The sequence below is a fragment of the Ictalurus punctatus genome, chromosome 2 (genome assembly GCF_001660625.3).
Source record: "Ictalurus punctatus breed USDA103 chromosome 2, Coco_2.0, whole genome shotgun sequence".
In the NCBI taxonomy this organism is placed as follows: Eukaryota; Metazoa; Chordata; class Actinopteri; order Siluriformes; family Ictaluridae; genus Ictalurus; species Ictalurus punctatus.
In genome coordinates this window covers 28370476-28389218 of record NC_030417.2, presented here as the reverse complement: position 1 = coordinate 28389218, position 18743 = coordinate 28370476, and the positions used below count along the sequence as shown (strand labels likewise).

The 18743-nt window shown below is 39.1% G+C and overlaps 1 protein-coding gene across 1 annotated transcript; it reads left to right on the top strand.

Moving 5' to 3' along the window:
• Positions 1 to 4787: 4787 nt before the first annotated feature.
• Positions 4788 to 17943, top strand: gid4 (GID complex subunit 4 homolog). The gene is made up of 6 exons (XM_053674973.1): positions 4788 to 5140; positions 7139 to 7198; positions 8310 to 8417; positions 11712 to 11813; positions 12807 to 12937; positions 15423 to 17943. The coding sequence occupies exons 1-6, from the start codon at positions 4952 to 4954 to the stop codon at positions 15484 to 15486; spliced, it is 654 nt and encodes a 217-aa protein (XP_053530948.1). The 5' UTR covers positions 4788 to 4951; the 3' UTR covers positions 15487 to 17943.
• The last annotated feature ends 800 nt before the right edge of the window (positions 17944 to 18743 follow it).

Sequence of the window (18743 nt, the reverse complement as noted above, 5' to 3'; positions counted from 1 at the left end):
TGCACTGTAGTACTTAAAGCAGCTGGTGAACACACCACATACTGACTGTTACTTTTAATATTGACCCCCCCTTTGTTCAGGGTCACATTTATTCCATTTCTGTTCATCAAATGTCTGTGAAACTTGTTCAGTTTATGTCTCAGCTGTTGAATGTTTTTTGTTAATACAAATGTTTACACATGTTAAGAAATTTGCTGGAAATAAAAGCAGTGGAATGTGAGAGGACAATTTCTTTTTTGCTGAGTATACATTCTCCGGGTTTTTAATTTTATTTATTTATTTATTTTTATTTATATTTGTTTTTTTGTTGTTGTTGTTTGTTTGTTTTTTTTACTCCGAAAGGGGTCAGTGTTTGAGAGCCAATTTCTACAGTATAGTACTAGATTAAATTGTCTGTTTTTCCTGCTGGGCAATACCGCCACCTACAGGGCATGATAGGTGTTGCAAGCTATAGACATAAAAGGGACAGTTCTCATTATCATTCCTTTTCCATTTCTGTTGAATTCATGTGATATCACTTAATATTTTTGTTATGTATAACTTTCAGAAATGGCAAAGCATACACCACACCATCTCTTGACTGTCTTAGACTATCACATTAGTAGCCTTGGTAGCTAGCTCACCAACTGGCAGTTTTATTACATTTATAGGGTAGCTAAACTAAGCATATTCCTGAACTAGGATTTAAGATTTCTTTCATGGGTGCCAAAATTACATGTAGAGTTATACAGAGTTCTAAATTTAGAACTGATAACAAATTTGATTAAAGATCAACATTTCTGTACATATAGCAATTTCCTGGACATCCCTTAATTCCTTGTTTGTCAGTTTTGGTATGAAAATTATATCAATGTATAATTTCCCCCGGCAAAGATACAGTAAAGCATTTAAAGTTTCCTGAACACTGCAGGAATGTGTCTTTTTGGTTGGAAAATAACAAATTACATTTACTCGCGTAACTGTAGGCTAACTGAGTAGTTTTTTGTTTTGTTTTTTTGGTGTACTTTTACTTTTTAAATTAGTTTTAATTTTCATAGTTTAGTATGAGGCTTTGCTTAAATTAGCCAAAATCACATGACATTGGTAATGTTGGTTGGCACTAGCAACCTGCTGGTAACTAGGTCTTAATTATACTAACGCTAATGATGATGTCCCATTAAAATGACCACCTCTTTTGAATGTAAATAGGGATAGGCCTTAATATGTTAAAAGGATAGTTCTGTTGTTCTGAAGTGGGGTTGTATGAGGTACATTTTTATTTTTATTATTATTTTACTTTTCTTACTTATTTAGGGCTGGATAAAAAAAGATAGATTCTTAGATTTTAATCGATCTTCAACGAAACGATATATAGATTTGGGAAATCCCCATGGCAACACGGAAGCGAACCGTGTAACCACCAGAAACCCCAAGCAAGCAAGTAAAAACAAGTGATGTGATGGCAGTGGGTGCAAACATGTGCCACAGGCGAAGGTTTGCAAGCTCATAATTAACTTCATTTGTGAGGGTCTTCATACATTTTCTGTGGTTGAACAACCTGCTTTTAAAGAACTTCTATTGACACTGAATCCTCAACGCAAGGTCATTTCAAGAGCCACTCTCTGGACTAGAAGAAGGGAGCTGCCAATAAGTTGAAGAATACTTTGATTTCGCACCGCAGTAAAGTCAGATATGTTGCCAGCACTACAGATTGTTGCACAGCACACCAGGAAAGTTACATAGCAACTCCTTGGATAGATGAAGAAACCTTTGAGAGGAGATCCGCTGCACTTGCTTGCCAGAGGTTGAAAGGGTCCCACACCTTTCATGTTCTAGCAGGTGCCCTTGATGACATTCATTGTCAATACAGAATAAGGGGGAAAGTGGTAAGAAAAACAAGAGAGAACGGCTCACACTTCATTAAAGCCTTCAGTGTGTTTGGTGAGCAAAGCCAGCCTGAGGAAGCAGAGTCAGAACAAGACTCTTCTGAAGAACCCAAAGCCCACTACATGGACACATTCAGCATCCTGGATCAAGATAGCGGTCTTGAGTACCAGCTTCCTCCACATCAAAGGTTTGCATGCCACCTGTTGAAATTATTCGCCACAACAGATGCTGCCCGGCAGAAGAGAAGAATGACACATACAAACAGCTATCACAGGCAGCCTTTGGGAAAAGCAATCTGGAACAAGTCAGGTTGGTCATACATGACAGTAGAAAATGTGGGAGATAAATGCAAGCTCCAGCTCATCTGGCCAAATCAAACTCGGTGGAACTCGACATACATGGCTGTGGAGAGAATCATATGGATCATACAAGAGAAGGGGGGAAGACCCTATCAGGAATATCTGTGAAGAATTCAAAGTGAAAATGTGAGTATTATTTCTCATTTCTAAAGTATGAAATGTGAATGACACAAATGAAAAACAGTGCCTCAAGCTAAGCTACATTGCTTTGGAAATTTGTTAAAAGTTGTGTACGTTTGCTTTATGTCATACAGGCTGAGTCCAGATGAAATTGCTTTCCTGACTGAGTACTGCACCGCGATGAAGCCTGTGGTGAAGGCTTTAAACATCCTTCGGTCTGAGACCAACACGCACTCGGGGTGGCTCCTGCCGGTGATCTTCCAGCTACAAGCAAAAATCAGCAGACTGGAGACATCCTCCAAGATGTGTCTGCCACTCATCAGAGCCATTCAGCATGATGTCCAGAAGCACTTTGCTGGGATGATGGAAGACCCTGAACTGATTGCTGCTGCAATCCTTCTGTCAAAGTTCAAGACCACCTGGACTGAGAGGGCGGATATCATAGAAACAGGTATGATTTCATTATTTAATTTAATACTATAATCAGTTGTTAATTATTAATCCCAGTTCTGTCCACTTTGGTTCTACTCAACACAATGTCCTAAGTGCAATAATATTAGTCTTGCTACACAAATTGTACTTATTGTCATTTCTGGATTATGATGAACTCTCGTTGCCACATTAATCAAAGCTTAATTGTTTGTTATTCAATAATTGAATGTGTTATTCAATATGCATTGTCACTCAACAGGTCTGGTCTATGTGAGACAACACCTTGACAGAGGCTGCGGTGGAGCAAGATTCATCAGATGAAGATTTCTTCTCCTCAATGAAGTCCAGAAGGTCACAAGGTCCCTGAGATGGATGGGTACCTTGCCTGTGTCTCAAACAAGATGGATCTGCTGAACTCATTTCCACACATCCAAAAATTTTCTCTCTAACTCAACACCGGCCTGCCTGCCTCAGCCGCCTGTGAGTGTCTCTTCAGCTGTGCTGGACTGCTGTTCACTGCAAAGTGAGCAAGGATGAACTGTACTAACTTTGAAAACCAACTGCTGCTCAAACTTAACAGGAGGTTCAGAGAGTAATGCTCTAAAGATGGACACACAAATAAGGGAACTGTAATCTGGATATACAGTAGGGCAGGGCAATTTTAAAAAGTTTTTATAGCAGCTGCCATGCGGTTCATTTGACATGTTTTGTTATTCGACAGGTAGAGCACAGTCTGATATCAAAGAATGGCACAGTTTGTCTTAAAAACATCTTGAAGGTCCCTGATAGAGTTTGGACTTCTTTGGGTCATTTAGGGAAAGCCACAAGAGTTGATTTATAGATTTGCAGTATGACTGTTGCTGGTGAAGAAAAGAAGAATGGTCTACAGAATCCACAATTAATGCCACCTTTAATGGTTGTATTTAAAAATACTTTATAGGATGGTCTGCACTAAAATGACACAATACCTCCCTAAATACTTTAAATGTCGCATGTCGACATGTTTTATTTTGCTACTGCAGTTTAATTTATAAAGGTGTTCCTTTAAATAAAAACAACTAGTATCCCATCCCCTTGTCCTTTTGGCTCTACACAGGAGAGACCCCCCCTCCCGCTTTTAAAAAAGTAACTAAGTAAAAAGTAACTAATGTACTCAAAGTAACAACTTAAGAAGTTACTTTTTTACTTTTACATGAGAAGATTTTTAGACCTGTACTTTGACTTGTACATACGTAAAATTTCATCAAAGTAATATTACTTTTACTTAAGTAGAATATTTTAGTAGTCTTTCCAACACTGCTCAAAATGTTCTGAGAACTGATCTTTTAGTTTCTGTTTGGTTTTCTATTTGCGTTTTGTTGAGAACGTTCACCTAACATTCCCATAACATTTAAATAAGCTTGCAGTAACCCGTGACAGTTTGGACAACGTTCCCCTAACATTCTGGGAACAGTCTCTGAACCATTCTTATACAAATCTATTTTTATACTGATAAAAAAAAAAAAAACTGTCTGTAGTTACAAGATAATACACATTTGACGAGCTTGAGACCATGAAAGAATGTTAGAGGCAGGAGTTAGTTTGTAGTTACTGAAATAATACCCAGAAGCAAGCTGTCATTAGAGAACGCTGTGTTTTAAAGTTAACCAATACACACACACACACACACACACACACACACACATATACATATATATGTGTGTGTGTGTGTGTGTGTGTGTATATATATATATATATATATATATATATATATATATATATATATATATATATATACATACATACATACATACATATATATACACACACACATATACATATATACACACAAACATATATACATATACATATATGTGTGTGTAGTATCCAGTGCTTAGTATTCATTTCTGGGCTCTGCACTTCAGTCAAACTACAACTCCCATCACACTGTTCTTAAAATAGCGAATCAGCGTGGCTTTACTCTAACACGTGACACTTCCCCATCCAATCAGGAGAAATGTTAGTTTTTGACGACCCCATTCCTTCATAGATGCCGACCGAGTGAAGGCTGACCGGAGGACAGCTCTCTGAATTAACACACCACACCGCCCCATGTGTCGAGTTCCTATATCTTGTTGAATTCGATTCGTGACTCTGAGTCGGGGTTCACCCCGCCGAAGCGATCAAAACAAACCATGCCGGTCCGTACCGAGCGCTGTCCCGGTTCAGCAGCGGCCTGCGTGTCCTCGGCCTCTCTCATTCCGCCGCCCCCGATCAACACGCAGCAGCCCGGCGTGGCCACCTCACTCCTGTACAGCGGCTCTCAGTTCCGCGGACACCAGAAGAGCAAAGGCAACTCTTACGACGTCGAAGTTGTCCTCCAGGTAACTCTGTAAATGATTACTTCGCATGTCCTCTAACCTGGTCTGCTACGCACGGGGTGTGAGGCTAGTTTTATTTCCTAACCATGAAACGCAGGTAGTTCAGCGCGCCACTTGTTAGCAGCTGACATCTGACATGTCCGCTCGAGAGCTAGCTTGTTTCTGGAACCGTGTAACCGTTTGACTAGCTGCTTAACTACCGGGTCATGCTAGTTAGCTGACTAAGACATTACAGCACAGTAACGCTACGTGTTGTGATTCAGACGCCGAGCTGTGTGTCACAAGACCAGCACGCCTTCTGAACAGTGTGCATTGGAAGCGGGTTGAATGTTAACGTTACTTCATTACACGTTACACAAGTGACATGTTTTAGACGTGTTATCGCTTCTGGCTCACAGTGGAGCTTCATGACGAAAGTGTCAAATTGTGCCAAGTAGCTGCGTGATTAGTGCAAAAGGCTTCATTCACATTACAGGCACCAAAGCAGATATTTTACCATCATGTAGCACAGGTCTGGCTTTTTTTCATGATCGTGTGAAAACACACACACCGCTCCATACTCAGGTTAGCATGTTTGGTTCTGATTTGTGCCACTATGACTACATTAATACTGCATATAATAGTCACAGCAAATCTTAATCGTTTCCTCATATGAGACGGATTTTATTCATGACAGTGTGAACAGCAAATAAACAACAATTTGGGCCATATGTATGCGTGTGTGTGTCTGTGTTTCCAAAAGTACATGAATTAAAACCAAAAGAAACTAAGTCATTTGCTTCTCATTTGACTTGATTTTATTTTCTGTTTAAAGCCGGGTTCACACTGTAAGATTCTGGCCACGATTCGGTAGTCTGAGACCAATTTTGAGAATCCTAAAAGATTCCTATAATCCTAGGCCAAAATCTATAGTCTTTGATCGTTAGTTTGATGTGCTCCCTGACTGCCGATTAACGGCCGTCACGATCAGATTTCTCCTCCGATTAAATTCTGGCAGTGTAGGAAGATTTGAGGCACAGTCCTGTAGTGTGGCTTCTCCTACTCCGTACCAGTCTTCTTGTGTGCGTCTGTTTTTCGCGTCTTGACCGTCGAACGCAGTCTAATATTCAGTACGTTTACATGGACAACAATATTCCGATATTAACCCGATTTAAGACGATTCTGTCTTTAAGGAACTAGCATGTAAACCGAAATTATTGATGACCTTAATCCGACTAAAGTCATACTTGAATTAAACACAAATCAAATTAAGACACGTGGAGTATTCCTGTTTTAGTCGCATTATCAGAGTGCATTTTAGACATGTAAACACCTTAATCACACTTGTGGACGTTTTCGCCGCATATTGCGTCTTGACACACACACACACACACGGCAGTGCTCAACTGTTTGACGGCAAACAAGAGAGCACGGCTGCTTCCGAAACCGCATACTTGCATACTACAGTATATAGAAGGTGAAATAACAGTATTTCATCTACTATATAGTAAGTAAGTCTGTGATTTGGGATGCAGCCCATGGCTTCAAGCAGCCGTCTATGTGCACGTATAGCATGACAAATAATTAACTGCACTTGAAGCGTTCATAAAATTAAAAATGAAACCCCCAAAAATGTATACAATACCATAATGAAGACCAACTGTATGTTGATGTGTGAAATTCTGGAGGGAACGTGGGACGGCGTGGCGTGGGGACGTAATGACGTATGCCGCTAACAAAACTATGTTCTACAACATGTAAAACGGGAACATGAAAGGAATATTCTAAAAGCGACTCATGTAAACACCTTAATCACAATATTGTCTTATTCAGAATAAGGTCAGTAATTAGATTATTGCTGTCCATGTAAGCGTAGTCATTAATGACAACTGAGTGTAAGCAGTGTATTTTAGCCATCACTGACATAGTTTTGTGAATGTGGTCCCAAATGAATGGCATTGCAATTGTAGCAATGGGCACCTTTTTTCCCCTAATTTATATTCATCTCCCTCTTCTTTGTAGCATGTAACGATGGAGGACTCGTACCTGTGCGGATATCTCAAGATCAAGGGGCTTACTGAGGTGAGGTGACTTTCACGTCCTAATGACACAAGCTTTCTTAGTTAATGTCTGCTTTCATAAACCTGGCAGTTAGTATGGATTTGAGTTTAATTCACTTCCTGCTGTAGCCCACAACTCCAGACCTCCTTGCTGACACAGGTTATAATTTCAGACTCTTAAGTGTGAGAGATGTTGGATGCTGCTATCCAGTCGCAGGTCTAAAATGTTTTATATGAGGGGACAGAGTTTTGGCAGTGGGAGTGCTGCATCCATCTTATATCGTAATCAGCTTTTTGTCATATGGGTTGTACTGGTGCTGGCAGCTGTACACCTTGCGATCATTTCTCATGAGTACTGGTTAGGTGTGAGGAGATGTTTCACGTTGAAGGGCGCTTCGCTGAACCGTTAAGGGTTTTCCTAGAGGGACCAATCGAAGAAGATACCAGATGGAATCTCTTTAGACTGGAGATTTAATGTTGATGTACTTAAATAACCAAAAAGGACCAGTTCAAAACACAAGTGCGTAAACCGTAGATGCCAATGCAGCGTAATCCAAAGAAGTCTTAAACTAGATATTATCTGAAAAGGTCTATGGAGTCTTATTTCTGTCTTCTGTCTTTTCTCTGCTTGCTAGTAAATGACAAAGCGCAGTAATAAGTAAGATTAATGAGCGTATGGCATGGGGGGGGGGGGGGGGGGGGGGGGGGGGGGGGGGGGGGCTGGTCATAATGATAAATTCCTTACTTATCTCACCAGGAAAATGAAAGTTCTAGTGTACTTGCCCACTTCCATATTTTGGTTGTACTAGACTAAAAAGTGGAAGCTAAACTTAATGTAACATGGTGAGCTAGTTAAGTGTGAGATTACAGTCTAAGGGGAGGGGATGATTGTAGACTGCAGTAAAGTTAATTTTCTTTATCTGGTTGTTGAACTTACATGTAGACGAATAAACTCTAATAGCCAGGAAAGGAGGTTTGCTTATCCTGGTTTGTTCAGCCATGTTGTTTCTTTTGCATTTAATGTTTAATTAGATTTGCAGTGTGTTCTGCTCAAGGGTGCTCGCCCATATGGACACATTAGGTAAATAGGTTTTGGGTCTCTGAGTTAAGCTCTGCTCATTTTCTCCCTTTAGGAATATCCCACCCTGACTACTTTCTTTGCTGGGGAGATCATCAGTCAGAAACGTCCCTTTCTCACCAGGAAGTGGGACGCGGATGAGGATGTTGACCGCAAGCACTGGGTAATGAACCTGAATGTTAAATTTTTTTTAGACTTTGCCATTTAAAGAGGCATGGAATTATAAAATGTGGCTGTGTTTAAATGGTAGTGCTTACAGTCTGCCGTAGCCTGAGCTTACACGTATTGTATTTCCTGCTATTTGTTCTCTTTGTCCCAAACGCATTAGATAATTGAATCCTTACAGAAAGCTGTCTCATTAATTCAGAAATATGCTTTAAATGCTTACTCGGTTACACTAAGTGGGACTTGAAGAACTAGTCAAAACTCAAAATAATGCAAACATTAACACAGACTTGTGAAGTGAAAAGAAAAGGGTTAAACACATCAAAACTGTTGTAAATCTTAAATTCTTAAGTGTTCCTGACGAATCTTTACACACTTCTCAACTTCTTAAATCACTTCACGAAGGAGCTTTTCCAGGAGGCTTTTCTTAAACTTCCCAAACAGGCTGATCTCCTCACTGCTTATCCTAAGTTCCTTCCTAAATGAAAGCTGTTTGGAGAAACAGTTTAATTTTAAGTCAAAACTACTACGGGTGTAATGATCGATTGTGATGCGTCACGATGCAAAAGTATTGAAGATGTGCGTTGTGGGGATCTACATTCTATTGATTATGCATTTAAATCAGTTGAACTGTGTGAACAGCAGAGGTCCCAACTCAGAGTTAAAATACATTCACTGAACACTAATAGGAACATGTGTACATCTACTCATTCATGCAATTATCCAATCAGCCAGTTGTGTGGCAGCAGTACAGTGTATAAAATTATGCAGATACGGGCCAACAGCTTCAGGTAGTGAAGGGGGGTGGGGGTGTGATCTCAGTGGCATGATTGGCCAGATGGACTGGTTTGAGTATTTCCATAACTGCTGATCTCCTGGGATTTTCACATACAACATTATCTAGAATTTACTCAGAATCGTGCAATAAAGAGAAAACATCCAGTAAGTGGCAGTACTGTTGATGAGAGAGGTTAACGGAGAATGGCCAGACTGTTTTGAGCTGACAGAAAGGCTGCAGTAACTCCGATAAGCACTGTGTACAACTGTGGTGAGCAGAAAAGCATCTCAGAATGCACATGTAGAACCTTGAGGCAGATGAGCTACAATGGCAGAAAACCATGTCTGGTTCAACTTGTCATCCAAGAACAGAAAGCTGAGGCTCACCAACACTGGACAGTTGAAGACTGGAAAAATGTAGCCTTGTGTGATGAATCTTGATTTTTGTTAAGGCACACAGATGGGAGGGTCAGAAATTGGTAACAACAGCATGAATCCATGGACCCAAACTGCCTTGTGTTAACAGTCCAGGCTGGTGGAGGTGGTGTAATGGTGTGGGGAATGTTTTCTTGGCACACTTTGGGCCAGTTAATACCAATCAATCATGACTTGAATGCCATGGCTTATTTGAGTATTGTTGCTGGTAATGTGCACCCCTTCATGCCCAGAATTTACCCATCTTCTAATGGCAACTTCTAACATGATAATGCACAATTTCACAAAGGAAAAGTCGTCTCAAACTGGTTTCTTCATTTATGAATTTTTGGGAATATTTATAAATTTCTTTTTATTTTTAAGGTGGAGGCATGGTGGTTTATTGGTTAGCATGTTTGCCTCGCATCTCCGGGGTTCAGGGTTCAGTTCCCACCTCCGCTCTGCATGGAGGGACATTTTTTCAGTAAATATATTTCTGATGAGGCTATTCACATGAAAGTCTGTAAATGAAGTTATGTGTAATAAAGAGGAATGACACAGGAAAAAAGTATTGAACGTGCTAACTGAAATATATTTAATATTTAGTGGAGAAGCCTTTGTTTGCAATGACAGTTTCAAGACTTCCTGTATGAAGAAATTAATCGGCCGCAGTATTCAGGTGTGATTTTGGCCCATTCTTCTAAACATATTGCCTTTAAATCTTGTTCAGTTGGATTCGAGTCAGGTGATTGACTGGACCAGTTGAGAGTTTCCTTTGCTGTATGCTTTGGATCGTTGTCCTGCTGGAAGGTCCACCCATGTCTCATCTTCATTCTGGAGGATGGCAGCAGATTCTTCTCAAGAATCTCCTAGTAAAGGGCTCCATTCATTGTTCCTTCACTTATATGAAGTCTGCCAGTACCATGCGATGAAAAACCACCCCACACCATGATGTTTCCACCTCCAAACTTCACTGTTGGTGTAGTGTTTTTAGGGTGATGTGCAGTGCCATTTCTTCTCCAAACATGGTGTGTAGTATGACAGCCAAAAAGTTCAATTTTGCTCTCGTCTGACCAGACTACAGTCTCCCAGTATTTCATAGGCTTGTCCAAAGGAGTTGTAGCAAACTTTAAACAAGCTTCGGCATGCCTTTTCTTTAGTAATGGAGTCTTGCAGGGTGAGCGTGAGCAGTGGAGTGCATTGCCTATTGTTTTCTCTGTGACCATGGCACCTGCTGTCCCCAAGTGTTTCTGGAGCTCTTTCCGAGTGGTCCTTGGCTCTTGTGACTTCTTCTGACTCCCTGGTCAGAAATCTTGTGAGGAGTTCTTGTGCGTGGCCGGTTGATGACAGAGTGATGTTATTTCCACTTGTGGATAACCAATGGCCCCAATGGTGTTTACTGGAGGATTTAGAAGTTTTGAAATACGTCTGTATCCAATTCCATCAATATGTTTTGCAACAATAAGGTTGCAAAAGTCTTGGAAGAGCTCTTTGCCCATCATGAGTTATTTCTTGTGTGACACCTAGGTGATGAAAAGCCTTTATATAGACCATCAATTTACTAATCCAGCTGATATTAATTTCCACAGGTAGGAGGTATAATTACTTTCTAAATACTTACAGATTTCAGAAGGTTCCATGCCTTGCTTTTTCTTAGCTTTTTCAGTACTTTTTTTCCTGTCTCATTCCACTTTATTACACACAACTTTTTTATGTACTTTAATGTTGTGAATTTGTTATATTTGTCGATTTCTTGAATATCTTGCGATTTCTTGAGTTACTGATGTCTGGTGAAAATTTCATGTGAATAACCTCGTTGGAAATATATTTACTGAAAACAATGTTGACACGTTCAATACTCATTTCTCCTACTGTCAGCACAAATTGTTCCCTCTGAAAAAAGGAGTCCTATCTCTTTAAAACTAAATATACAACTGCCTTTGCAGAATTTTTTTAATGAAAATATTTCCAGGGGGGATTGACCAAGCATGGGCATACACATATGTGTATGCAATAGACAGAAAAACGCTAAAGTATGCCTTTTAATGATTGATTAAAGAATTACATTTTAATGTGTCTGATTTGCTTTGTATATCCACAGGGCAAGTTCCAGGCATTTTATCAGTACGCGAAAAGCTTTAACTCGGACGACTTTGACTACGAAGACCTCAAGAACAGTGACTTTGTCTTCATGCGATGGAAGGTACAGTGTTTAGACAGTTGTATGGCTTGTGGTGTGAGTAAAATGCTAATAAATGTGAATAGTATTGAATGATGTCACAGTAGTAGTGCATGTTTCTTGATGAAACAGGAATCTTTTCTTTTTTTTTTTTGCCTCTGAATTGAGATCACGAGTTCTTGGACCAATATTGTGAGGAATAACGTGTATTTTGTAAATCCTTACATTACTGTAGCAGACCATGGTAGCTACATTTTCCTAGCAGCTGTTTGTATTTGCGTTTTGAGTTACTGATTTACTGATGCGTTTGTAATGCTGTAGCCTTCTGTCAGTCACTCTGGATAAGAACGTCTGCCAAATGCCATAAATGTAAATGCTTAAAATGGCATAAAGTTTTCCAAGAGTGAAATGGAAATGAGCAATATTAACACCTGCTTAAATAATTAGTCTTGGCAATACTTCTTCTGTTGATAGCAAATCATAAGCCTCTTGTGGATGAAAACCGGTCTTAATGAACACAATCTTTGCATGCATAATGTGCCACTGGCAAGTTTTGGGAGAGACAGCATGGGCAGCCATGAGTCACTCACCTCGTTCATTCATTCATTCATTCATTCATTCATTTCATACATTTAGCCCTTGTTTGTTTGATAATTGTAAATTTACTATTCGTCAGTGCGTAATATTAACTCTGTTTAGAAAACATTTGTTGCTTCTCACTACAAGCAGGTGTTTTAGGTCATTTTAAAATTACAATATGGTTTCTCCCTTTTCTCTTCTGTAAACTCGCCTTGCTTTTGTTGTGGTTATGTGATACAACGATTATGCGATTAGTCACAGCAAATAAGGATGAGTAATAGCACTCTGTTTCATGCATTGGAGGGCAAATGCAGAATCGATACTGTTCTTGAGTCGAATTGCACTGAGAAACAAACTTCGATTTGAATCTCATTTCATGTGCACTCTTCACAAAGGAGGATGATTGTATTCTAAAATCTCTCCCTCTCTTGAGTGCAGGAGCAGTTTCTTGTCCCAGACCACACAATCAAAGACATCAGCGGCGCTTCCTTTGCTGGTTTCTACTACATCTGCTTCCAGAAGTCCACAGCAACCATCGAGGGTTTCTACTATCACAGAAGCTCTGAATGGTACGCTTTCAACTTGACCAGACGTGATCTAGATGACCCAGTTGTAGGTGGCACAGTTTTAACAGAAAGGATCAATATTTATTGAATCAATTTTTATCAGTAATGTATAAAATATATATAATTTAAAAAAAAAAATTATATATATATATATATATATAATTATGTATGTTTTGTTTTAAACATGTACATCTTGAGCAGCAGATGGACATTTAGTGTGCTATACGTAATGACTGGATACATCAGTGTTATATATTGTAATTAAGAAATTCAGTCTGGTATATTTGTGTTTATAGGACGTTTTTAGCGCTTGTATATTTAGCTGCTGCTTGTGTATCTGTCTGAGCTGCTCATCATGTATACACTGTGCTTTTGTTTAGCTACTCTAACAAGGCATTTTCCTTTACGGGATCGATACCGTATCTATTATTTATTCATAACTGTGCAGAAGCTACTAATTGAAATGCTAATTACAGACATTAACAGATGCAGAAGCATAAATTCCAGCATAAGCTCTCTCTAATTTATCTGTAGTATTTGCATGATCATCTCCGTGTATAGAAAAGAGAAAATAACCCTTCATAAACTTTCCTTACAAGTGAGTTGAGTCCAGGGACGTAAGCTGGCCTGGGCATTAGGGGCTGTAGCTCCGTTTTTTTTTTCTTTCTTTCTTTTTTTCTTTTTTTTTTTTCTTCTTTAACTCTCCACTTGGAGCGGTTTGTCACTACGTAACTGAATGTCAGTAGAAGAAGGCGTTGTAATTTGTTGTAATTTTATAGCTTCAGTGAATGGAGTCGAGACCAATCACACAGGGTTTACAGGAAAATACATGGAAATACTTGTGTCTTATCGGCTGACAGATCTTAATTCTGCCAAACGCTAGCCCACACAGTCAGTTAGTAGTGTGAGGGGGAAAAAATGGATATACACAGATTTATTTATTTACTTTTTTACAAGTAAAGGGATTGAAAATGAACATCCTCTCATGCTGAGCAGGATAAAAAGGTGTGTAAATGTCTTCCTTCTTGTTAATGAGTTCCTAGTTAGGTGAACATGATATGAGCATTGCATAAGGACAGCTAACATACTTTGCATGGCACTGTAGCAGCTAAACGCATTGAATAATAGATTAGTTGTGCCTTCCCTTGGTTAGCGACACCAAACTAGCCTAGTCTCGTTTTAGATAGCCAAAAGGATTTCTGTTTTATTGGTCTGGTAGTCCTACAAACAGTGATAACACCTGAGGGAAGTTTTATGATAAATCCAACTTTTTGTCCAATTTTCACATTTTTTTAAGCAATTAGCCAAGAAATGCAAGAAGAATAATGCATGGAAACAGTCTATTTAGAAGTAAATTTTAAAAGTTTTTTGACGGAGAAGAATCTGGGCTCAGCCCTGGATGATTAACAGTCCAGTTAACACTCTTGGTTGAGTCAACAAGGGTGTCTGTTCATTTCAGTACGTAGATGCAGTAGATAAAGGAATATTTATAAGGGGATATTTATAATTCAAAATCTGAAATCTTTTTTTAAGCCATGGCAGGCTTAACTGTTCCCAGGTTATAGTAACAGCTGGTCATGATGGGCTAAAATCTAATATCTATCAATAGCATGACAATGCAGCAATCATAGTTGAGCAATGCATTATATCACATGCTCTCATCCGTGGCATAATTAGAAAATATCACATACACATACTTTATAACCTCCCCAACAGAGTTTTTAGACTAATGGTACTCTTAGTCTCTGAATTAGCATGAGGATGACACAAAGTGCCTTCTCACTCACTGCTGAAGACAGATGTGTCTGAAAAATATCAGACCAAATGGAAAGCAAATCTAGGGGACGTTCCACTCATTGTCACTGATAGGCTGCATGAACCTACAGTCTGGATTAGAAAGAAATCAGCACCAGCCTCACTTCTTCATACCAGCATTGATGCTGCTTTTTGCAATTGGTTGTGATTGGATGTTTGATAATCAGTCCCTCCAAGATCGCAGAAATGAATGGGGAAAAAAAAAAAAAATCAAGCAAACTCCACAAAATTTGGAGGCGCTTGCAATTTTTCAAAATGACTACAGATGTTCCGCAGATTTGGGCCAAGACGTGTGGTGTGATCACAACACACATTCAACCAAAGCCCTCTTCTATTCATGTGCGTGAAACATGAGTACAGCTAAAAGCAAAACAATTTTGTGCAATTGCAATTTCTAAAATTCAAGTAGTTTACCACAAAAAAAAACTCAGCAAGAAGCATTTTTGGCCGCAACAATCACAAAACAACTCCACGAAATCCTGCACAGACTGGATAGTGGCAGATAAGCTGATTCACGTATCTAAAACGAACCTTTATATTTATGTCTCATTACCTACGAAAACCCATTCATACCAGCTGCCTCTGCTTTCTTTCCTTCGGTTGTACAAGAATCAATACCATTCCTGCTTTTTCTCATCCAAAGGTCAAATCATTTCTGTGCGTTGCTTTTCAGGTACCAGTCACTAAACCTCACTCATGTTCCTGAACACAGCGCGCCCATCTACGAGTTCCGGTGACACTAAAGCCCTCTTGTGGCTGGAAGAGGGTGAAACTTTGGACAGAGATATATAACAAAAACACTGGTCTCAAGGAAATAATGCAGAACTGCCTAATCATGCCAAGTACTCGTCATTTTCTCTCACAAAAGAGTGGATGACAAAGACAGACATGAGGATAAGAAAGTCTTCAAAGGCCTGAGGCGGATCATTGTGATGGATTGTTGGAGTTACAGCAGCATTTTTTTGTTGTTGTTTGTTTTGGTTTGTTTTGTTTTTTTTCCTAATCATTACTTTCATTTTGCCTCCAGGTTTTTAAAACATCCTTCTGTCCTTCTTCCATCTTAATTATTTTAACATTTTTAGTCTGTTTTGAGATTAAAGTTCCTCTTATTTTTCTTTTCCACAGAGAAGCTAATCATTTTATTTTATTTTATTTTTTTTACATTTTTTTTTCACCAGGTCAACTGGATCATTAGGCCAGACTAATATAGATTGCTGTATGCACGTAGCCAATTCTTTAAAATCAGACTGTATGAAAGCAGTGGGATGTCTTTGAGAGAGATGAAGATTACGGAGGATGTAATTATGACACCTTTGAGTGACTTGGGCATCGGAGTCTGTGTTTTCCGAGGTGGGAGGAACATAAGAAATGTCTCCACGGATCAGAACAGAGAGGTCCTTTTGCGTCTTAGAGAGATTAAATATAATTCTATATTTTCTAACAAATCTGATTCAGATGTTTTGGAAAGAGGTATTTTATATCCCACAGTGCTAGTCGTAAGCTGCTTAGCGTGAGCAGGTGTTTTTTTTTTTGTTTTGTTTTTTTTGGGGGGGAGGTCAGGGATGGGCAGCTTTTGAGAAAAGCTAGCTGACAATATTTTCTCCATTTTGCTATGCAACATAAAAATCTTAGCTCACCAACAGTTCCCAGATATTATTTACTGTACCACAGTAGCATTTTTCACATACCTAATCACAACCAAAAGAGTATTGATTGGTAAGCACTTTGGATGGATGGGATTTTTTTTATAATCCTGAATGGGTGACGATTTCCGATGTTTGGAGTTAAAGCTGAAAAGCGTTGACGTGAATACAGGTGGCAACAGCCTGATGGCAAACAAAGGAAAGTTTCCTCTTAAATGGCTTTCAGGAGTCAGGCCAGGGGTTTTCTGGAAAGACAAATGTAATGTTACTAGCTGTCTATAAGATAAATTGTTCTGCTCCTCAAGCTCATGAAATGCACAAAAAAAGATTTAAATAAGTGTTGAAGGAGGGTGTGAACAGAAACATTTGTGTAATAAGAACTAAATACCTGTTGCAGAAAACTACAGCTCAGTCCTCTTAAGCTTTAGTCAAACCCTTTGCCTTAAATGTCAACTGTTTGTATATAGTGGTTTTATAATTGTAGGAATGATTTTGGACAGTAAGGCTGTTTCGGATGGAGAATATTTGTGAGAGTGCAAGTATGAAGGATGGTATAAGTTCATGAGTCAGCAGGTGTGATGCCAAAACAACCTCCAAACCTTTTTGCAGGACATAAATACTAATTGATTATAGTACAAACAAGGACACATTGTTGCCAGGCTTTTGTTTGGTGTTGGATTGTGTAAATAGGTTGATGTCAATTGCTGAAAGAAATTTATTTGTACACTGTCACAATAATCTGTGATCAGTCACACTCTCAACAGTCTACATGCCCAACTTATTTTTTTCTTTTTGAACAGAGAAGCATCTGAGATCTTGACTTGTATACATTTATCACAGTTTTATATTAAGTCACCACTTCCATCTGTTTCCTGTAACTATATTCTTTCAGATACAAAAAAATGCACACTTATTCATAATCAGCACACTGAGATCACTGTACCACTCATAACCCGAGAAGCTTCTGATTGAGAGTGCTGCGTGTGATGGACTAGAGGTGTTTTAAGACTGTTTTATAAAATGATACATGCGGGAGTGTAAAGTGAAATGTTGACCCAAGAGTGGTGTACATAATAAAGTTTGTGATGTAAATTACTTTCTTATAAAAGGCCTTTCAATTGCTAGACCTAAAAGTACAAGAGATTGCAAGCTACAGTTCCAATCACAATGATTCAACCCCCATTGCAAATCAGGTTTATTGTCACAATGTACAAATTTTCAGCTGTTTGCAATGAACAAATCAAGCAAAAGCAATTGAAATAGTTCAACACAACGAATGCTTCCAAGTGGTTTCCCCAAATTCAACTGAAAATACAGCTTAGAATGACTTCTCCAGTTTCAAAGTCTGCAAATTTTGGCGATAAACCTGATTTGCAGTGGAGGTTGAATAATTTTGATTGCAACTGTACAATGAATTGTGTATAAAGAAGGAAGTGACACCTACTCAAGGCTATGTGCTTGGAATTTCATCCACAACTGAGGATTTAAGTGCAGTACAAACGGACAAGCTTTGCTTAATTTGCATTGAAATAAATACTGTTCAAAGACTTATTTCCTCCTTTTTGACTACTGATATTACACTGTAATTAGGATGACCTCATTGTGTTATATTATATATCTGATATACATGAAAAAAAAAGTTAAAAGCATCTCAGAACACAAAACGTCAAACAGCAGCAGAAGACCACATCTGGTTTCACCCCTGCCAGCCAAAAACAAGAAACTGAGGCTGCAGTGGGCATAAAATGAAAAAGTCCATTTTCCAGTCGTCAGCTATCCAGTAGCCTCAGAATCCAGTTCTTGCCTTATTGAAGTGGTCTACTGCTGTTGTGGTCTGTCTGCTTTAAGGTTTGGCATGCTGTGCATTCTAAGATGCTTTTCTGCTCACCACGGTTGTAAAGAGTGGTTATTTGAGTTATCGCCTGCAGAACTGGTGCTCACAGGATGTTTTTCTAGAGACTGATGTGTGTGGAAATTCCAGGAGAGCTGCAGTATCTGAAATACTCAAACTAGCCCATCTGGCCAACAAACAAACCACGGTCCAAGTCACAGAGTTAACTTTCCCCCCATTCTGACGTTAGATGTCAACATTAACTAAAGCTCTCGACATGTATCTGTGTGATTTTATGCATTGCGCTGTATTATTGGCAGATTGTGTATGTTTATATGTATTAGGATGGGCTGCTGCATTTGGCGTGCATCTGCCAACAAATGGAAATGAAATTACCACCAGAGTTTTTAACTTGTTCCTCTGCTGTGTCCATAAGCTGAAGGTGTTCTGTGGTATCTAAGGTGTTAGCAGCAGATTCTTTAAATCCGGTAAGTTGTGAGGTGGGGCCTCCAAGGATCAG